The sequence below is a fragment of the Xenopus laevis genome, chromosome 7S, assembly GCF_017654675.1.
Source record: "Xenopus laevis strain J_2021 chromosome 7S, Xenopus_laevis_v10.1, whole genome shotgun sequence".
NCBI lineage: Eukaryota > Metazoa > Chordata > Amphibia > Anura > Pipidae > Xenopus > Xenopus laevis.
In genome coordinates this window covers 54,014,703-54,033,768 of record NC_054384.1, presented here as the reverse complement: position 1 = coordinate 54,033,768, position 19,066 = coordinate 54,014,703, and the positions used below count along the sequence as shown (strand labels likewise).

Below are 19,066 nucleotides of genomic sequence, written 5' to 3'. Positions count from 1 at the left end.
ATTATGTATATCTGTTTTAAGTTGGCTACAAGATAAGATCCAGCTAACTGGATCCATGTTCTGTTGTGCTACACATTAGAATGCATTTGTGTGGAGCTGCTTGAATATTTTCACAATCCCAATGCAGAATATAAAAATAACCAAAGACTATGTGGTCACTGACCAAATAACTACACATTTAATCCAAAATATATTCTAGTCAGGCAATTGTTAGTGGGTGTATTTGGAGCTAGAACAAACCTTCAGGATGAACTAATTGTTTGCCAAACTGATCAAAATGCCTATGTTTTGCCACCTATAGATTGTACTTTGTTTGGTAATGTAGACAAATTTAGAAATACTGGATGCTACTGTGCAATGCGCACTAACCATCCATAAATATCAACACACACTCCTTTCACATACACACATTTAAGTGAATGAAAAAACCAAAAAAGACCGCTCCAGCTCACCGATCTTCCCTTCAACCAGGTGCTCAATCAGCAGTGTCCCCCCTGTAAGTATATCAAAAACTCCACAGGCTGACGGCACTTCTGGATATGTTTATTGGGAAGGCGGTTTACAGCAGTTTTTCCCAATAAACATATCCAGAAGTGCCGTCAGCCTGTGGAGTTTTTGACACACACATTTTAGTTTAGTCCTTTTTATGCTGGCCAGAAAACAAATGCAGACATGCTTAATATGTATTAAATTACTGTATGCCAGTTCTCACAGAATTAAAAATACATTAACAAAACTACTGTATACTGGTTCTGTGTTGCCCTGGACAAAGGTTTCACTGCAGCAAAATAAATTGTCTAACAAACCCTAACAACTCTACCACCAGATTTTTCTGAGATAGCAATGCAACATGTATACATGTATGAGTTTTATAAGTATTCATCCACCCACAAGCACATGCATTTACATAATGCACAAATAAACTGGATGAATGAAACTGGTAGGAACTGTACTAAAATTATGCTAAGCTTTCCTATTATGGCATAAAAGTATTCACTTAAATGCTGGTAAGCAGACGGGAACAGGATTTATCAGGGAACAAAGTGCTCCAAAAATGCCAAAATTTGTTTTATGCTCAAGTTTGCTGAGCCAATTCATTAATAAAAAGTAATCACGGAAGTAACCGATTGAAACTGCAAATAAAACATTGCAATATCATCTGGAAATAATATAACAGTATCCCAATGATACTTTATAAATCCAAACCCGTTACCCAGCAAGGTACCTTCTAAGCTGACAGAACGAGGGATGAATCACCACATTTCTCACATATTGCACAGGTTTAATTCTGTACTTGCTTTGAAATACTCTGTTGCAAATGATTAGCGTTTATATGGCAGATGCAGAGGAACAAAATGATAACCCACATGCCTTCTTGGACTCATCTCCACCTTAACACACTGCAGCTTTTGGAAACATACAGCAGAAAAATACACGAACCAGGAAAGAGTTAAGAAATGGCAATGATCTTAAAACATATTTTTCCTTAAAGCCCATGTGAAATTAACTGTAGTTGGGAAACATCCAATATCAAATACAGAAAAAAATACTTTACACTGCAGTCTTTACAGGGTATGTGAAAAGGATTTTTTTGTCTTCTGTGGTGTTGTAATTACAATATCAACTCTGTTGTAGGTACTGGTGTGTAAACATATTAAGCTCACTGTCCAGCCAGCCGGCTTTATTCCTGGAGAGGAGATAAGAAAAAATAACAGCCCACTGAAAAAAAAGGGTATGACAGTCATATGCATGCATAATCTACTGTTTTTACTATTCAAAATCCCAATCTCTGATCTGGAGTTTATAGAGGAAAATGTTACAGGCAGAAATACCAGGTCTTGTTTATTTTAACAAGAAGCAATTAATGCCACCTTGAGGTAGTTTTTTAGCAATGAAATTAGCTAGCAAAAATGTAATGTGTAAAAGCTGGAGTGACTAACATAATAGCCAAAACACTACTTCCTGCTTTGCAGCTCTCTTGGTCTCCACTGATTGGTTACCAGGCAGTTGAGGGGGGGGCACATGGGTCATACATGTTGCTTTTGAATCTGAGCTGCATGCTAAGGATCAATTGCAAACTCACTGAACAGTTATATCCCATGTGGCCCCCATTCAAGTTGCTGACTAACTCAGAGTTAGAGAGCTGCAAAGCAGGAAGTTCTGTTCTGTTAGACATTCTCTCACTTCAGCCTTTATACATTCCATTTTTGGCTAACTAACTATATTAAAAACATTTATTATTTTGCTCATACTATTGCCCAGTTTTTATTTTTACACTAAACAGTTCCTTTAAGGTGATGGGATGAGAGATTTATAAATATCTTATTAACGGCTTTGAGTATAGAAAGCGGTTAAAAGGAGAAATGTCACAAGCACTGGGGGTGCCAAAATGTTATGCACCCCCAGTGATTGTAATTTCTTACCCTACTTGGGGTATTTCTTCACTGCAGTGTTTCTTCTTCTCTCTTTATTTCTCTGGGCACAGACATGCGTACTAGAGTGGAAAAGGCAGCTTTTGTTTTTAAGTTCAAATTTAACTCTACTGCGCATGTGCATGCCTGAATTGGAACGAAAAGATGGAAGAAGTTAAGAAGAAGGCGACAAGGTCTTCTGCAAAAAAAACCCTAGTCAGCGCAGCTTAACAAACATGAGCACTGGCCCAGGGCATCAAGTAAGCGATTTTAATCACTGGTGCCCAACATTTTGGCACCCCCCCAGTGTTTTCATTTTTAGTTCTTAAAAATGTGAAACAATATGAATTCCCTTTATAGAATGGTTAGGGAAGTTTGTTGCTGATATATGACCACCAATCTAAACTTGCTCATTTTCTACATAACTTTAGACTGATTAGAAGAAAAATTTAAGCTTTTTTTAATATTACAAGTAAAAAAAAGAAATTACAGGCAGAGCTAAATCCCACGAAAATCTTGCAAAACGATAGAGTACCTTAGGAGTTTTGCTTTACTCTGTAGACTGTCCAGGATTTCAATCTTTTTATTCAGAACATTAATATCTAGTTCCAGATTTTCCCTTGTTACATCTACTTGCTGGCACAAGTGAGCAAATGTACTGGAGAGCTCTCTGTCCAAAAAGAGAAAAAATATTAGAAATACATATTTTACCTAGAATTAAATTTTTCAATATTGTCCATCATCTAACAGAATGTTAAAGTGTGTAAATTAAAATTAAAATGCATATAGAGATTGCTTTGATTCCTAAAGCAGAGACAATATAAAGCTTCAAATGATCGTATAACACAATTACTGGGAAACTTACTGTTGAACTTGGTGGCTGCAATTGGAACCAGTGTAGCTGACAATTAGCTGCAGTTTCTCTGCAGCATAGTCCACAAACTGTCGTTTGAAGGCCCTTTCTTTTGCTTTATTTGTCCAAGTAAGGCGCTCATATACATAAAGTAGTCCATAGAGGCCAAATGAGAGAGCAATGAGTCTCCACCCCACTGCTTTCCAAACCTGTAAAAGTAAAAACAAAATGGATGAATTCACAGTTTCATTAACAGTAGTTCAAAATAGTATATAAGCATTGTGAAAAACATAATAGAGAGATTACTTACTACTCCTCCTACCACAAGTATTCCCATGGAAGTACGAGACGTTAAAGAAGCCAGTCCAGTTACCATGGAAACCATAAGTTCTTCTTGAGTCATCGAGCCTTGTGGCATTGGTGGCATGCTGGGGTTTACTGGGGTTAAAGGCATTACACGAGGTACCTGAAAAAACAAATATTTAGGAAAGGAAATAAAACACTAAGAGGGAAATGTAATAAAAATCACAAAGAGAAAAGCAATTTGCACAAATAAGAATATAAATTTGCATTTCCCAATGTAATATTCTTCCTTATTGCACTGTGGATTTTAATTGCGCATTGCACACTTTTAAGAAGTGCTTTAAGGTGTTGTAATCTTTTGGAGCAAACATAACCTTTTCAGTAAGAAGTTTATTACATACAATGCACACTGGCACAAACTATAAAATTCACAATCTTTCTTCCACTAGATCCTAGTTACAAGGTACTGTTTACTACAGAGAAAGAGGAGATCATTTTTAAAAATCTAAATTATTTGCATAAAATGGAGTGTATGGGAGATGCCCAACTTGTAATTCTGAGCTTTCTGGATAACATGATTCTGGATAGTGGATCCCATACCTGTACAAGGAGATTAGTATGCACACAGTACAAACCCCTGACATTTAAATGTATAAGTTTTATATAAAATGCAGTAAATATGTTGTAGTAGCTGAAAGCCATGTTAGTTCATATGCACTCTTTTAGGGTTCTCTACATGCCATACACTTTAATTTTAAGGTCAGCAACCCTTCCAATTCTAATTAAAAAAAAATTACAATTTGATATATACCTGATCATTGTAGGCCATCAAAGCTCGTCGTCCATTTTTGGGCCCTAAGAATCTGTTCACTAGCATTGTCCAGCCCAGAGAAAAGTGAAATTCCACATCTTCCTGAAAATCTGCACATAATTTATCACAGCTCAAGTCATAGCTGAGATTAAAGCATTGTCGAGGAACCAATGAATCTGTTTGGGTTCTTGCAGTAGGTGGCAGGAGAGGCATCATTCCTTCTACAGGAAAAGAATCAAAAAAGTTGTTTTAAGATTGTTCCCCAGAAATAAAGACTTTTTTCAATTACTTTCCATTATTTATTTTTTACATTTTTTTTTCCAAAATCTAAGTTTAAAGGTGAATGTTCCTGTATCTGGTGTTTCAGTCTGGCAGCTCAGTAATTCAGATGCAGACTCTAAACTGTTACAATTTTGCAAAATTGTGTTGTTTCTGGATGAGAATAAGCACAATAGTGCTAGCTTAAGATGGCAAGTGCTGGAGGAGGTCCCTGCTCCAAGTAGGGGTGTGGATAGGAAGAGACTGTTACTCCAACGTGAGGCCAAATGGATTGATGCATTGAATACACTGGAACCATAAGGACTAAACGATGCACTAAGCTTCAAGTGTTTTTTGTAAATTGTAATACATTCTTTGGTCCTTGCAGCTTGTTTACAATACAGCATGGACTCTTTTACTTAAAAGGTAATAGACTACCTACAACTGTAATTTATACTGCATTATGAATACTGAAATGTGTAACAGTACTGTATCTTTGGTGCAATATTGGAGTAGGCCAGAAGATGGCAGTACTCTGTAAGGGAATTTTGTTACAATGTACATGAATGTGTCTAGCCACATGGGAATGGGCACTCTTGTTTGTTTTTGATGATCTTAAAAGGATTTTGGGTTACCCACAGTATTTGTATAAGCACCTGAGGAAGGGCCACTGGGCAATTGGTTCTCCAGAGTCCTATTTACGAATTGTGAAAGTCTGAAGGTTTGGCGGTGCCCAACTCTGAAGGTGAACCATACATAATAATGAAAGGATTATATCATTCATAAGAATATATCTTTCACCAACAGTTACTCTTAGTTTCATCTGAAAAAAAAAATGCGCCCATTGCACTGACCAAAGTTTGCCTGTCACTCAGTATTGGACAACTAAAAATTATCAAACCTATCATCTCCTGCTGAGTGGTTTGCAGTGAAACAGAAATCACACTGGAGCAACGATCTGACAAGTTCCTTCCAAGACCTTCTTCAATGTGCCTATGAAGTTCCTATGAGAAAGCAAGAGGAAACCTACAATTAAGCAGATGCTAATGGAAGAAGGCAATATATTACTTTAATTGGCGATTACTTACATTTCTGTAGGCTTTGAGGACCACTGGAGAAGGGTGAAAATCCAACTGAAACTCATCTACCAATACAGAAAGTCGCCGAATCTCTTCAGCCATTGCATTGGAAACCTAAAAGATAATTACAAAGATATAACTTGCTCATTGTCTAGTTAGCTTAATGGATGTTCTTTCACATTCCTTCTCATTTTTAGACTTTACATGCACAAAAATCATTTTAATTTGACCATAAATGTCTATAAAATTTTCACGAAATAAACCGGGAGATATGTTTTTCACATTAAAAAAAATGTGGCCCATTGTGTGATAAGCAGGCATGAGTCCACTCATCAAGACAAGATTAATGAATTGGTGACAAGCTTAATCGTCGTTATATAATACACTATTATATAACTATACACTAAAAGTAGTGTTTACAGGTAGTCAGTTTATTTTATTTCTACTTGTGTCATGGTTAACGGGTCATAAATAAGTTCAAGTTCGACGTAATCAAGCTGGCTGTTTCAGAGTGTAATTTTGAAAGTTCTGTGCTCTTACCTGTCTTTCCACCTCATCAGTGATCAGTTTGATTTTATATTTGTAATCCTCTGTCAGAAGCTCCAATTGTTTCTCAATAAATTCCAAACGATCCCTGAACTCCTCACGTTTTTCCAAACACAAGCATCTGTTAAAAAAAGTGACAATTCATATAAAGGCATTTGTGAAAGTGTAACTTTCATGCACTTGAGAACAAAACAGTTTTGTATTAAGTATTAAGGCTGGCCACAAAAATAACATTTTACATTAAGGAAAGTATCTGCAGCTACAAAGCATTGTGACATGCAAAAAGGACACCATAATCATTAATAGGTTCTATAGTTCAATTTTTTTGTATAATGGCAAATAACGCTGTTATTTTTTGTCACTTTACTTTTTGCTATTTTGTATACACCTGGAAAATGTTCCGTCTATTCTGCTTTGCTTGTGCTAATCTTCACACTTTTGTTAAATACATTGCAGGCCTTTCCAACCAGCTACTAACAGATGCACCAACCAGACTACCATTGGTCTTAATGTAAAATATCTGAGGATAATTGTTCAAAATGTGAAAAGCCTTATCCCAATCTGTAAAAAAGGCACAAAGTTTGCCCGAGTGCAGTAACCAATACCAACCAACCACAGTTGTCTGTATGGAAGTGCATGCACTCCCCACCTCAGGCATAGAGGTGGGGAGGCAATATGATTGACAGCTGATATTTTTTTAATGAGGACGTTTAAATTAAAAAAAAAAATAACAATAAGGGTATTCATGTTTCATTTGAATCAGACTTTTATTTTACAGCTTTTTATTTCTGTGTCTGGTTGGTTAATCTCTAAGTTAACTTTTAGGATATTATAGAATGGCCAATTCTAAACAACTTTCCAATGTGTCTTCGTTATTTATTTTCCATAGTTTTTGAACTATTTTTTTCCAGCTTTCATATGAGGGTCACTAACGCAATCTAAAAACATGAAGGCTACACATTTATTGTTATTTATACTTTTTATTACTCATCTTTCTACTCAGGCCTCTTCTATTCATATTTCAGTCCCTTATTTACATCAGTGAATGGTTGCTAGGAGAATTTGGTCCCTAGCAACCACATTGCTGAAAATGCAAACTGGAGAGCTGCTGAATAAAAAGCTAAATAACTTAAAACCAATTGCAAATTGTCACAGAATATCACTCTCTACATCATACTAAAGTTAATTTAAAGGTGAACAACCCCTTTAAAGTAAACATTACTTATCAGATTCTGCGCCAACCCCTAACTAAACTACACATGGGTTTTTACGTGCAAATTATTTTGAACGCACACAATTCAACTGTTACATATCCTTTCCTGTTGAATTATGTTAATGATGTGTTTATTGGTGACCATTTTTACCTTTGCTCTTGAGCAGCAACATGGACAGACTCCATTATTTGTCGCAAAACTTCAGCAATATGCTTGGCTCTCTTTGTATGCTGCTCAAATTTGGTCTTAACAGCAGACTGTGAAATGCACTCCTATAAAGTCAGATGGGTGCAAACATAAAACTATTAACAACAAAAACAGACTATCACCATTATAAACAAACGATATCTAACTCAAATTCTTCTTACCTCAAATCGTCTCTCAAAATTCTGGAATTCAAACATTCTTGCTTGAAAGCCCTCAGCCAAAGCTCCACCTAGAGACAGGATAACAGTGAAACTAGCTTTCCCCTATTATCACATCAATCTCTGAACAACATTAAGGGGGAAGAGGGTAAATAGATACACATAATCATATACATAGACATTTTCATATAAACTGTATTACATTTTGGTTTGTCTTTTGGGGGCAGTGAACTGGAACGAGTTAATATCTAAACCATCCATAAAGCAAAAAAGGACTTCTGTTTGCCACAAAGGAAATAAGAATTTAAAGGGGACCTGTCATCCTAAGAAATAATTCCAAATCCTATTTTATTGTGTTAGTTGAGGAAAATAAACTTTACTTACACTTTATTTAAAGCTAGCTTTCTTTATTTTTTTAAATCCACAATTAGAGCAACATACAGGCAGGCGCCATTTTGTGGATTCAATTAAAGGTATTGTTCAGTATAAAAATAAAAAACTAAATAGATAAATACATGTTGCTAATGTAGTTATTTAGCCAAAAACGTAATCTATAAAGGATGGAGTGACTGGATGTGCAACATAATAGTCAGAATACTACTTCCTGCTTTGCACCTCTCTTGGTTTCCACATTTCTGCAACGGATGGCAACCAGTATGGGTACACGCTTTGTAGCCCAGTATGCCAACTTCTTCATGGCAAAACTAGAAGAGGACTTCCTATCCACCTGCAACACCAAACCTTTGACATACCTCCGATATATAGATGACATATTCATAATGTGGACAGATACTGAACAAGAACTTATTCAGTTTCACAAACAAGGCTTTCATCCAACTATAAATTTGAAAATGAGCTACTCTCCCCACTCACATCCACTTTCTGGACACAACCATTCACATCAGGGAAAATACTATTCAAACCACCATATATCGAAAGCCAACGGACAAACCATCATATCTAATGTATGACAGCTTTCACTATGACCACACTAAACACTCAATAATCTACAGTCAGGCTTTACGATCATATATGTTCGGACACCGCTGAAAGGAACCACCACCTCAAAACACACTTCATCAACAGGGGCTACAACCCCATAATTGTAGATCAATACATTCATGTAGCCACCAGGATTCCCAGAAGTCACCTTCTACAGTATAAACAAAAACCTGAAATAAATCATGTTCCCCTAGTGGTCACATTCAATCAACAACTAAAATAGCCAGATATCTACAACGTACACGTCATAAGGATGAGAGGCTCAAAAGCATATTCCAAGACCCACCACTCCTAGCATTCAGACAGCCTCCCAACCTAAAGTCACTAATAACAAGAAGTGCCTTATTACACCCCACCAAAAATGGAACATACCCCTGTGGCAAAAAAACAATGCAAAACCTGCCCACACATCCTGACTTCAGACAAAATACCAATTTCCGGACACATTAGAGGAATACAGGATCCATGGTCACTACAACTGTTCTTCTTCCAATGTGGTGTACTTAATACAATGCACTTAATGCATAACAGGGCGACTATATATAGGAGAGACTGGACAAAGTCTGAGAAAGAGAAATACACACCACCGATTCACTATAACCAATAAAAAACTGGACACACCAATAGGAAATCATTTCAATAGCCCTCATCACTCCATAAAGGATTTAAGAATTTTGGTTCTTAAGGGCAATTTTAAAACAGATAATGAAAGAAAAGTGTGGGAATACAAATTAATGGAAATTCTCTGAAGAAGGGACTAAACCTGCGGCTTGGATTTCTGGCTAATTTGGTGGACTAAGAAAAGATCGCACCAGGTCAGAAATACCAACATGTCTGGATATCGACTAAGAGATCATATGGAATTCCTTTGATTCTACACTCCAATAATTCAGCCCTAGTTTATACTCAGACTCTTTGACCCACATTATCTTGTACCTTATCTGTTTGTCTCTTGCAGATCCCCTCGTAAATGACTTTGACACCTTACACATAGATTGATATTCCTTTTTGTTGGTCATTTGACCTATGAGCTGAATGTTGTGTATATACCAGAGAACACCACAGCTTCATATTACATATTACAACAGCTTGAAAAAGGAACTAAAATGTTCTGAAAGCTTGCTATGATTATATTTGTTAGCCAATAAAGGTATCACCTTTATATCACATTTGTTTTATTTCAAAAGGGTTGCCCTGTAACATTTTTACTGGCTAACACGGTACAGCAACTTTACCCACATATTATATTACAGAGGGCTGGTAAAAGAGATAAAATTAATGTGTTGAACTGAAAGAGAATAGGAATCTAAGAGAAGGGCATTGTCTTCAACTACTTTTCCTGATTAAAAAAAATAAATTGTGATTTTATTACAACATACCTCCTTCAGGCATTCCCTGAGCTCTCTGTATTCTGGCATTCAAAACTTCTTTGGCTGACACAAAAAATATACGATCTCCAGCTTGGGTTCTGTCAAGCACTCCCAGTTCATCCACTAAAAAACTGGTGCAACGTTCCATGTGCTGGCGACGTACCTGAAAATTGGCAAAAAGGACAAGCCACATCACTATTCCTTAAATTTGTACCACTGCAGTGTTTTATTTAACCACTTATATGTTCATTTGCTTAAAAGGTTTGTTCACCTTTCAATTAACATTTAATTGGATGTAGAGATTAACTATTTTGAGACAATTTGCAATTGGTTTGTATTTATTATTATTTATTTTTTAGTTATTTCACTTTTTTATTCAGAAACTCTCTAGTTTGCAGTTTCAGGAAAATAAATAAAAAAAAAAACACTATAAAAAATGAAGGCTTATTGAACTGTTGCTTAAACTTAGCCATACTATAACATACTAAAAAATAATCTTTGATTATTTCCTTATTTAACAGTTTATGAACAGTCTAATATGTTCTGTATTCTGAAAATACTCAATAAGTAAAAAAAAGTTAACACCCCTTTACCATACAGGTAATTTGTGAGAAATTTTGATTAAATAATATGCTTGACTTATGTATGTAATTTACAGTATTAAAACTAGCTTACTGTTTATGGCCTACATGGTCAATTTGTGGAATGCCTGCTCATACTTTCTTACAATTGATTTTATCTGCTTCCTTTGGCTGTAGGTTTGGGGGCTTGGCACTCAAACCCTCACTTTCTACTGGTGAGTGTCTCCTAATAACAATTTTCGGGATTAATTCCAGTGGGCCCTGAAATTATTGTTTTGTGCTGAAATCCTTTGATCTACCTGAGAAACATGCAAGCAGTGTTACGGATTCTCATTTTAAGTGGGACTTTCAGTGGATCAGAAATTATTAACTAGATAAGAATAATTTTCAATGCTTTAGGTCAAAATAGCATTTTATGAGCTCAAGAGGCACTGCAAAAACACCCCATAACACCTAGGGACCGATTCACTAACTTCGAGTGATGGATTCGAAGTAAAAAAACTTCGAATTTCGAAGTGTTTTTTGGGCTACTTCGACCACGACTTCGAATCGAACTAATAATCGTTCGACCATTCGATAGTCGAAGTACTGTCTCTTTAAGAAAAAACTTCGACCCCCTAGTTTGCCATCTAAAAGCTACCGAACTCAATGTTAGCCTATGGGGAAGGTCCCCATAGGCTTGGCTAACTTTTTTTGAACGAAGGATATTCCTAAAACGACACTCTGATTACTAGTGGGCAGAAAAGCACCAGTACTGGTGCCCTCAGGCCTTTCCCAGTCAAGAGACGAGGCCTTGCAGGGGCAGTTTTGGGCACCTCTTTGATGGCTAAATGTCTTGTATTCCCATTTGATCAGTTAAAATACAACACTGCAGCTTATAATGAAAGTATCCTCTTTATTTTATATCTTGCCATACTGTTTATATTTGGGAAGATATAACCATCAGGAAAACCATCACTCCTGTAAAGACTATAAAGATAGAATCCCATGCCTGGAAGGACATATAATGTATCCATTCCCTTATGCCACTAAAAATGCGATATCATTTAAAATACAATATAAATCAATATTGTTTATGAATAGTAGGTCTTTAAATAGTTTCTGCAAACTCTGCATATACAGAACATATGTTATAACTTATATATCCGGTACAGATATAGAAATCGGTCATAAATAATTAAAAACATTACAATATAATAAAGTGTTTCATGGTATACTAGAAAGTGTATTCTAAAAGTATCCACATTTACCTCTTCCATATAATCTGGCTCTGAGGCAGAAGCATCCCATCTATTGTTCAGGATGAAGATATTTGGTCGAGATAGTCGCTCATTAACCTTATGGAAAAACTGCTTTTCCTTTGGAAAGAAGGATACAAGTTTAAGACCTCATAGAACAGAGAATACAGTGCAGTCTTAAACAGCATTGCAACACTTACTGTTTGCATTAAAGTAGACTCTGAGTTTGCAACCAACACAAACACGTCAGCATCGAGGCAGAACTTATCTATCCAGCTATCCAACTCTGTGGTTACATCAATGCCAGGGCTGCAAACAAATTACCATACTATTGGTGAGGTGCACTATTAAGTAAATACATTTATTTAAAGACATTATTGAAATCCACAATTTCCCAAATATACTTGGTTATAGCCTGGGAGTCATACCTGTCCATCAACACAAGGTCATCCTTTAAAAGAGGACATTTAGAATTAGGCCACATAACACTGACCAAAGAGCCAGAATCCAGTAGGTCATCCTGATGCAGAGCATGGGCAAGCTGGTTTACAGTCTGAAAAAAAAATAGGTTCAGTAGATAAGCAGAGAGATAAGATATTCCTTTCATTATTCAGAATTATATTGTTTTTTTTAAGTACTTAAGTTATCATCATTCATTCTGAGGAAGCAAAATAAAAAAACTGACGCTGTCCCAAATTTGCTACCTGAGGGAAAAGTCTTTCCTGACAAGTCTCTATATCAACATCAAATTATTTAATATTTGTAGCCTTGCGTTTCAAATAAAGGTATACGTAGCCTGTATATTTTTAATTTCCGAGTTTGTGATCTCACATTTAATAGCTACCCAAATATGGGTGAATCTTGATTAACAGTGTCTATTACTTATAGAGTGTACATACCCACACTCTCTACAGATTATATTACATATATTTTGTTGGGAGAGGGTCTCCCTGCAAGGATCCAGGATGAATACCATTGTTCAAGTCATTAGTGAAGGATCATATAAAATCGAACCAATACAGAGCATTTTGATCAGTTAATTCTTTTAGTCCAAACACAGAATTTACCATTCAACCTACTATGTACATGATCTATCAGTCAGTTCTATTTCCATGTACAAATGGTACGAACAACACCAACACCTTAATTTACAACTTACAATTTACATGTCCCCCATGTAGAGGGAAGAGCAATCATCCTTTTATTCTTAAAACTATACCCCCCAAATTGAATACTTAAGCAACAGATTGTTTACTTCATATTAAGAGGCATATAAAAGAATCCTACAAAATTGGAATATATATTTAAGTAAATACAGGTATAGGACCTGTATGGCGTCTATGGAAGGCTGTATTTCTGTAACCTTTACAGCTGTACAAACTGCTGGTTTACAGTAGAAAATTGCGAGCTTTCTAACAGTATGGCCTTCATCATTGCCATTTACAGTTTTTCTCTACATCTATGCATTAATAAGTGAGGCAGGGCATGCACCTGCACAAAGCAATAGGTAAGGTTGAACCTTGAAACAGAGAGAAGTTCATAAGCTGCAGGGGTGCACTGTGTCCAAACCACAGCTGTTTAGACAGGAAACACAACTATATAATAGTTGCATTTAACGAAACCTTGCATCACAGGCAAGATATGATTTGACCACTCTCAAAGATAACCGTATGGATTATTGTAATAAAAAATGCACTATTAAAGTAATAATGTTTAAAGAAGTATTACCTTTACACTCCTTTTCTCCTCTGAGCCATCAGTAAGTAGATAAGCTTCGTTGCCATCTGCCCCTTCTACTCGCAGAAAGCAGTTGGTAGTGTGCCCGATGCCAGAAGGAAGGACTTTGTCCCATAGCATTGCATTAATCACACTACTTTTTCCATTGCTAGTCCTGATAGGGAACAGGAAAAAACACATTATATTCCACTGAAGTCCATGAGTTACAGCAATATAACATGAGTGCCCAAAAATACCCTCTCAGTAGGAAATCTTTGTAATCCCACATACAAGTAAAAGTGCAAAATTGACCCTACTGTTCTATGCTATCAAATGTATCCTCCTGAATTGGATGTCCCTCCAACCCCCCACATTTAAAGGCTGCCTGAACCTATTAAAAGTCACACTCCCCCTGATACAACTTACCTACGCCGCAAGAGGTAAGAGAGAGAGAACCATAGCCTTATAGACGTCAAACTAGCAGCGACATAATCATATATATCTATTGCTCTGGCTGCTAGTGGGTAACAGATATAGAATCATAAATAAACACATCACATGAGGAGGAGGTAGCTAGAATTAGGGAAATAGCTGGGTAACTAAAGAGTATGTACATGCTGCACTGAGACCTGTATGCTAATTATGGAACCATGAATGTTTAGTTTGGTTGTTTTAAAAATGCAAAATAAAAACATTTTAAAAAAAAAAGTGCAAAATCGTGAGAAAATGCAGGAGCAATCTTGACTTAATTTATGATTATAAATGCTATCTGCTAACCTGCTTTACTTCAGCATTTATTTATATTTTTAAAATAATAAATACCTATGCTTTATTAAACATATATAATTGGATTTTATAAGTAATATCAGGAATCAAAGAATCAATGTGAAATGCACATTGAAAAGAAATTACTCATACCAGTATGTTGTTCTGAGGTAGATAAAGGAATAACTTACCTGCCAAAAAAAGCCACTTTCATGTGCCTTCGGGCTAAAACTTCACTGATGCCAGCAACATTGGTCAGATAGCACTTAACTTCAAGCACCTGCTCTTCTGAGGCAACTGGATCCAACTCTGCATTCTTGTATGTTTCTGTAGAGACAGACCAAAGCGGTTATGTAACACTATAGGGATCGAAGCAGATTCTATCCTATAACCTTTTGACTCTAGGTAGAAATAAAAGGTTCCACTGTTTGGGAGGATATTCTAATCAGTTAGATAGATTATCAAGAAACTTTTTAAATTGCACAGCCCAATTTTAATGGATATTTTATGTTACTAAGTGCACACAAACTGTAGTCATATCAGAGCATTAGAAACATGCAATCTCTCCACAGGTTTTTTTCAAACAACTAGGCAATGGTCAATATAGTCCCAATGTAATCGGTGGTTCAAAAATGTAAGAAATATTATGAGTTAGTAATTCAATTGTGCATTACAAGACCAAATGATGCATGTATTTGGTTCTCAGCTGAACTGCAAGCAGATGAAGCCTCAATTATTTACTACTCCATTTGTTCATTCTGCAGAAAAATTATTTTTTTCAGTGCATTTTTGCAGTTCACGTGAGACAAAACGCCCTGGATTGGTCAGCCTGTAGGCTAATCGATAAAACAACATAAAGGTTGCCTGCAAAAGGGCATCTTAACTGCAAAACTATAAACTCAATAGAAATCTCATTCAACGGAACCCAACATTGAAAGAATTGGAAAAAAATCAAAAAAACAGATTTAGAAACACATATAAACACAAACTAAATGGGAGGGGGCACTGCTGACTGGCAATAATAATTACCTTCAAGAAAGTTGTAGCTCTCTTGGGTGTAGGCACCAAGCTGGTCAAAAATACCATTGATTTTCTTCTTGGCAGTAACAAAGTGCTTGAGAGGGGAAGCAGTAACTTCGGCCATGAATCTTTTGTCTTTCTTTGTGTTGATTTTTATTGCTGGACGGGAAAACAACAGGGACATTGCGCTGCAAGGAAGCAAAAGTCTTGTTAATATAACAGATTTTGTGAGGTACAGGCCACACTACAGAAGTAGATCTTATATGAGGGCTGCCTTACTGGGATATTTTATAAAAGAATTATAAATTTTGATTATAAATTAAAATTTACACTTTTATGTTTGTTATAGGAGATGGTCAGTATGATTTTTAAAGATAGCACTGTACCTTCTTTTCCATTCAGTCTCCTGCACTATGACCAAGGTAGGCATGGTGTCTAACTAGCACAGCTGTTCAGTATGCAAGACTGCATTATGAGCAAAAGCAAAAAATGTCATCCAAGTTGTTAGCCTGAAAAAAATGTGTACAATGTGATCTATTTTCTAAGATGTGAAAGGCAGGGCACTGGCTTTTATCCACTGGTGAAACCCATGTACACTGTAATGATCATTTAGAAAAGTAGTAAAGTAGTATCAGCACTCACAATTCCATTTTCTTTCTGTTTTACATTAGCTGTAATACAGAACTAAATAGAATGTAGTAGAACTAGCCCATTTCAGGCACTGGAAAGTAGAGATTTAGCTGCTCTGAATTGTTGTAAATTTAGAATGCCTTTCTTGCAACTCTGGTGCTTCAGTCCATCAAAAACTAGATTCAAAGACAGAGAGAATAAGAAGGAATGTGACAAGACAGGACAGACCAATAGAACTAAACTTGATTTTGTACCCATTAAAGCTGCATTTGGTCCAGTTTATGACCTTTAACCCTACACAGACAATACAAAAATCTATCAATATAAAGGGCACTTGCAAAGGTAAAATTAATAAAAGCACTTTGCAATTGGTCTTCAATTTTTTAATTGTGTTTTTGTTAAGTTACCCCTCTACAGAAAACAGAGTAACCATGTGCATTTATATTGAAGCCCCCTCATGGTCATCTTACATTCAGGATCTGGAAATCCCTATCGTTGGGCTGTACTGACAGATTTATCATGTCAGAGTTGCTCCCTAATATCCCCATTAGTGCTGTCATTTCCATATGGGTTCCACATTCTATTATTATCTGTGCACAGAGAACTGGAAAGGTCACCATCATGTATTTACAGGCAAAATTCTTTGAACACACTACAATTTCTTATATATGTTGGCCTCATCTTGTGTGTATATTAGTGCATGGCTTAAATGAAACAATGGATTAGAAAGCCCGACATGCATCACACCATGTGCATATGCATTAGTGTAAAATTACTCCTACTAATAACAGATGTCAAGAACACAAAAAGGTAAAGGAACATATAACCATGCATTTTCCCACATCCTCACTAGCCCATGAAAGAGTGCTAGCAATTTCCAAAGCGTATATCATTTTGATTCAGACAAAATTATGTATAGCACTTTAAATCTTCGTATCCTCCAGCCATTACTACAGAAGAGCTAGGAGTTTTAGCAACAGCAGAACCACATGTAGAGGCTGTGTGTCACGTGTGATCCTCATATAATTGTGAATGCTCATACTCATATAATTGTGAGTTCTAATTATTACATTTCTTGTGGGTGGGGTGAAACTGCAGTTATGGCAACACTCAAATTACAAGACAGTAAAATACTAAAGAAGGATTGAGAGTGCCAGGTTGAAGACACAGATGCTACTATCCAGTGGTTTATAGCAGCCAATAAGAATTATAGGGGTTGTTCACCTTTAAATTAACATTTAGTATGACGTAGGGAATGATATTCTCTGACAATTTGCAATTGTTTTTTTTTATTTGTGGTTTATGAGTTAATAAACTTTTTATTCAGCGGCTCTCCAGCTAGCAATTTTGTCAATATGGTTACTAGGGTCCAAATTACCCTAGCAACCATGCATTGATTTGAATAAGACACTGGAATATGGTTGCTAGGGTCCAAATTACCATAGAAACCATGCATTGAATTAAATAAAACACTGGAATACAGATTGGAGAGGACATGAGAAAGATGAGAAAAAAAAGTAGCAATAACAATACATTTGTAGTTTTACAGAGAATTTGTTTTTTTACAGGGGGTCAGTGACCCCATTTGAAAGAGTCAGGAGAATAAAGGCAAATACGTTAAGAACTATAAAAAAGCAAAAATGTAGGCCAATTACTTAGAATTTGCCATTCTATAATATAATAAATGTGAACTTAAAGGTAAACCACGGCTTTAACTGTTGACTGGTCCAGCACATTTACAACAATGAAGGACATTTCTGATTGAGCTCTATGCTACAGTGCAGGTTGCAGCTATACTATAGTAAATAACACAATTGGCCAATATCTATCACTCATGGTATGTTCTTTGACAGCCTTGCACTGAGAAATTGACACAAGGCTGTAAACCGCATAACACTAGTACCTAACAGATTTACTTAGCAGGTTGACAACAGTGACAGCACACCATAGTGGTCTCCTGCACACAACACTCTCTATACGACTGATTAACAAGCTCAGCAGAGGAAACAATAACCACCATGACCCCAAGCGCCCTTCTCCCATCAGCTAACAAGCACAGCACAAATAGCAGCAGAAATATCTTACTTGTAGGGCAAGGCTGCAGCAGCTACTAGGTCCGCATGCTATCCAGACGGACTTAGGCTATAAAAGTAAGAAAAGAATGACAGGATTGGACGCCACTAAAAGCATACGGCTTTGCACTCCGTTCTCACTCACATACGGTCACATACGGTCCGTTCTCACTCACATCTCCCCAACAGAACCCAGGCCTCCACTGAAGGGTACAGCACAGGAAAGAGTCTGCACTAAGCTCCTACCCAAGCACTGCGCTAAGCCGCACCCTCCAGCCCTGATTGGCTCACAGCATAGGAAACAGGAGAATCCAGCAAGTGATGTCACTCCGCTGGGACATAAAAAGGTCAAACAGGAGAGGCGGCACAAAGCCGCAGCCATACCACTAAGTATTTTTGGGATTTGTAGTTCATTGGTAGGAAGTAAGAATTGTAACGGCGTCATAGTGTGTTTTGCAAACTGTAAGGGCCGTACTAAAGTAGACGTAGGATTGCTCTAGTTCATATTGGCGATTTGTCCTCCGGGAACGTCATTGTTACGTAGAATATGTTGAAACCAGAAGCGGGAGGCCATGGAGAGCAGTATCGTGGTCTCGTCAAACTGTAGGAGTGCAACTTTCACAGTAACATAATGCCACTGAGCAAGTTGTTTAAAAAATGTGTGTTCTCAATATTTTAGGGGTGGCATGTTGTTGTGAGTGTGTGTTGTGTGCTGTGAGTTTTATGGTGGGAGCAGTCCCTAGGTACTTGTATTAGGGCAGTTGGGGCAGTGTGAGGGAATCCCATACCTCCAAAATTTTGGAAATAAAATGGGGCAACAAAGTTGACGCGC

General features: G+C 36.7%; 1 protein-coding gene across 6 annotated transcripts; it reads right to left on the bottom strand.

The window, feature by feature from the left end:
• Positions 1-1,269: 1,269 nt before the first annotated feature.
• On the bottom strand, positions 1,270-19,041 carry mfn2.S (mitofusin 2 S homeolog). Of its 6 annotated transcripts, XM_018227688.2 has the most exons (20): positions 18,411-18,440; positions 18,248-18,304; positions 15,919-16,041; positions 15,542-15,720; positions 14,704-14,839; positions 13,760-13,922; positions 12,460-12,584; positions 12,232-12,340; positions 12,044-12,151; positions 10,222-10,375; positions 7,844-7,911; positions 7,626-7,747; positions 6,256-6,382; positions 5,725-5,829; positions 5,538-5,640; positions 4,379-4,599; positions 3,575-3,730; positions 3,277-3,473; positions 2,947-3,081; positions 1,270-1,687 (listed from the first exon to the last, which is right to left on the bottom strand). In XM_018227688.2, exons 3-20 carry the CDS (start codon positions 15,960-15,962, stop codon positions 1,621-1,623), a joined length of 2,319 nt encoding a protein of 772 aa, XP_018083177.1. In that variant the 5' UTR covers positions 15,963-16,041; positions 18,248-18,304; positions 18,411-18,440; the 3' UTR covers positions 1,270-1,620. The 6 variants fall into 6 exon arrangements, with proteins under 6 accessions (XP_018083177.1, XP_018083176.1, XP_018083179.1 ...); XM_018227687.2 differs by having other exon boundaries at positions 18,248-18,493; XM_018227690.2 differs by lacking the exon at positions 15,919-16,041 and having other exon boundaries at positions 18,411-18,472.
• Between the last annotated feature and the right edge of the window lie 25 nt (positions 19,042-19,066).

What these genes read in the sequence shown, in the direction of transcription:
- mfn2.S (XM_018227686.2), bottom strand. Translation starts at nt 18,679, where the DNA reads ATGACGCCGTTACAATTCTTACTTCCTACCAATGAACTACAAATCCCA. An exon ending in TCAGGGAATGCCTGAAGGAG is followed by an intron (nt 7,912 to 10,221) that starts GTATGTTGTAAT and finishes TCCTGTCTCTAG; the next exon opens with GTGGAGCTTTGGCTGAGGGC. An exon ending in TCCTCAAAGCCTACAGAAAT is followed by an intron (nt 5,641 to 5,724) that starts GTAAGTAATCGC and finishes GCTTTCTCATAG; the next exon opens with GAACTTCATAGGCACATTGA.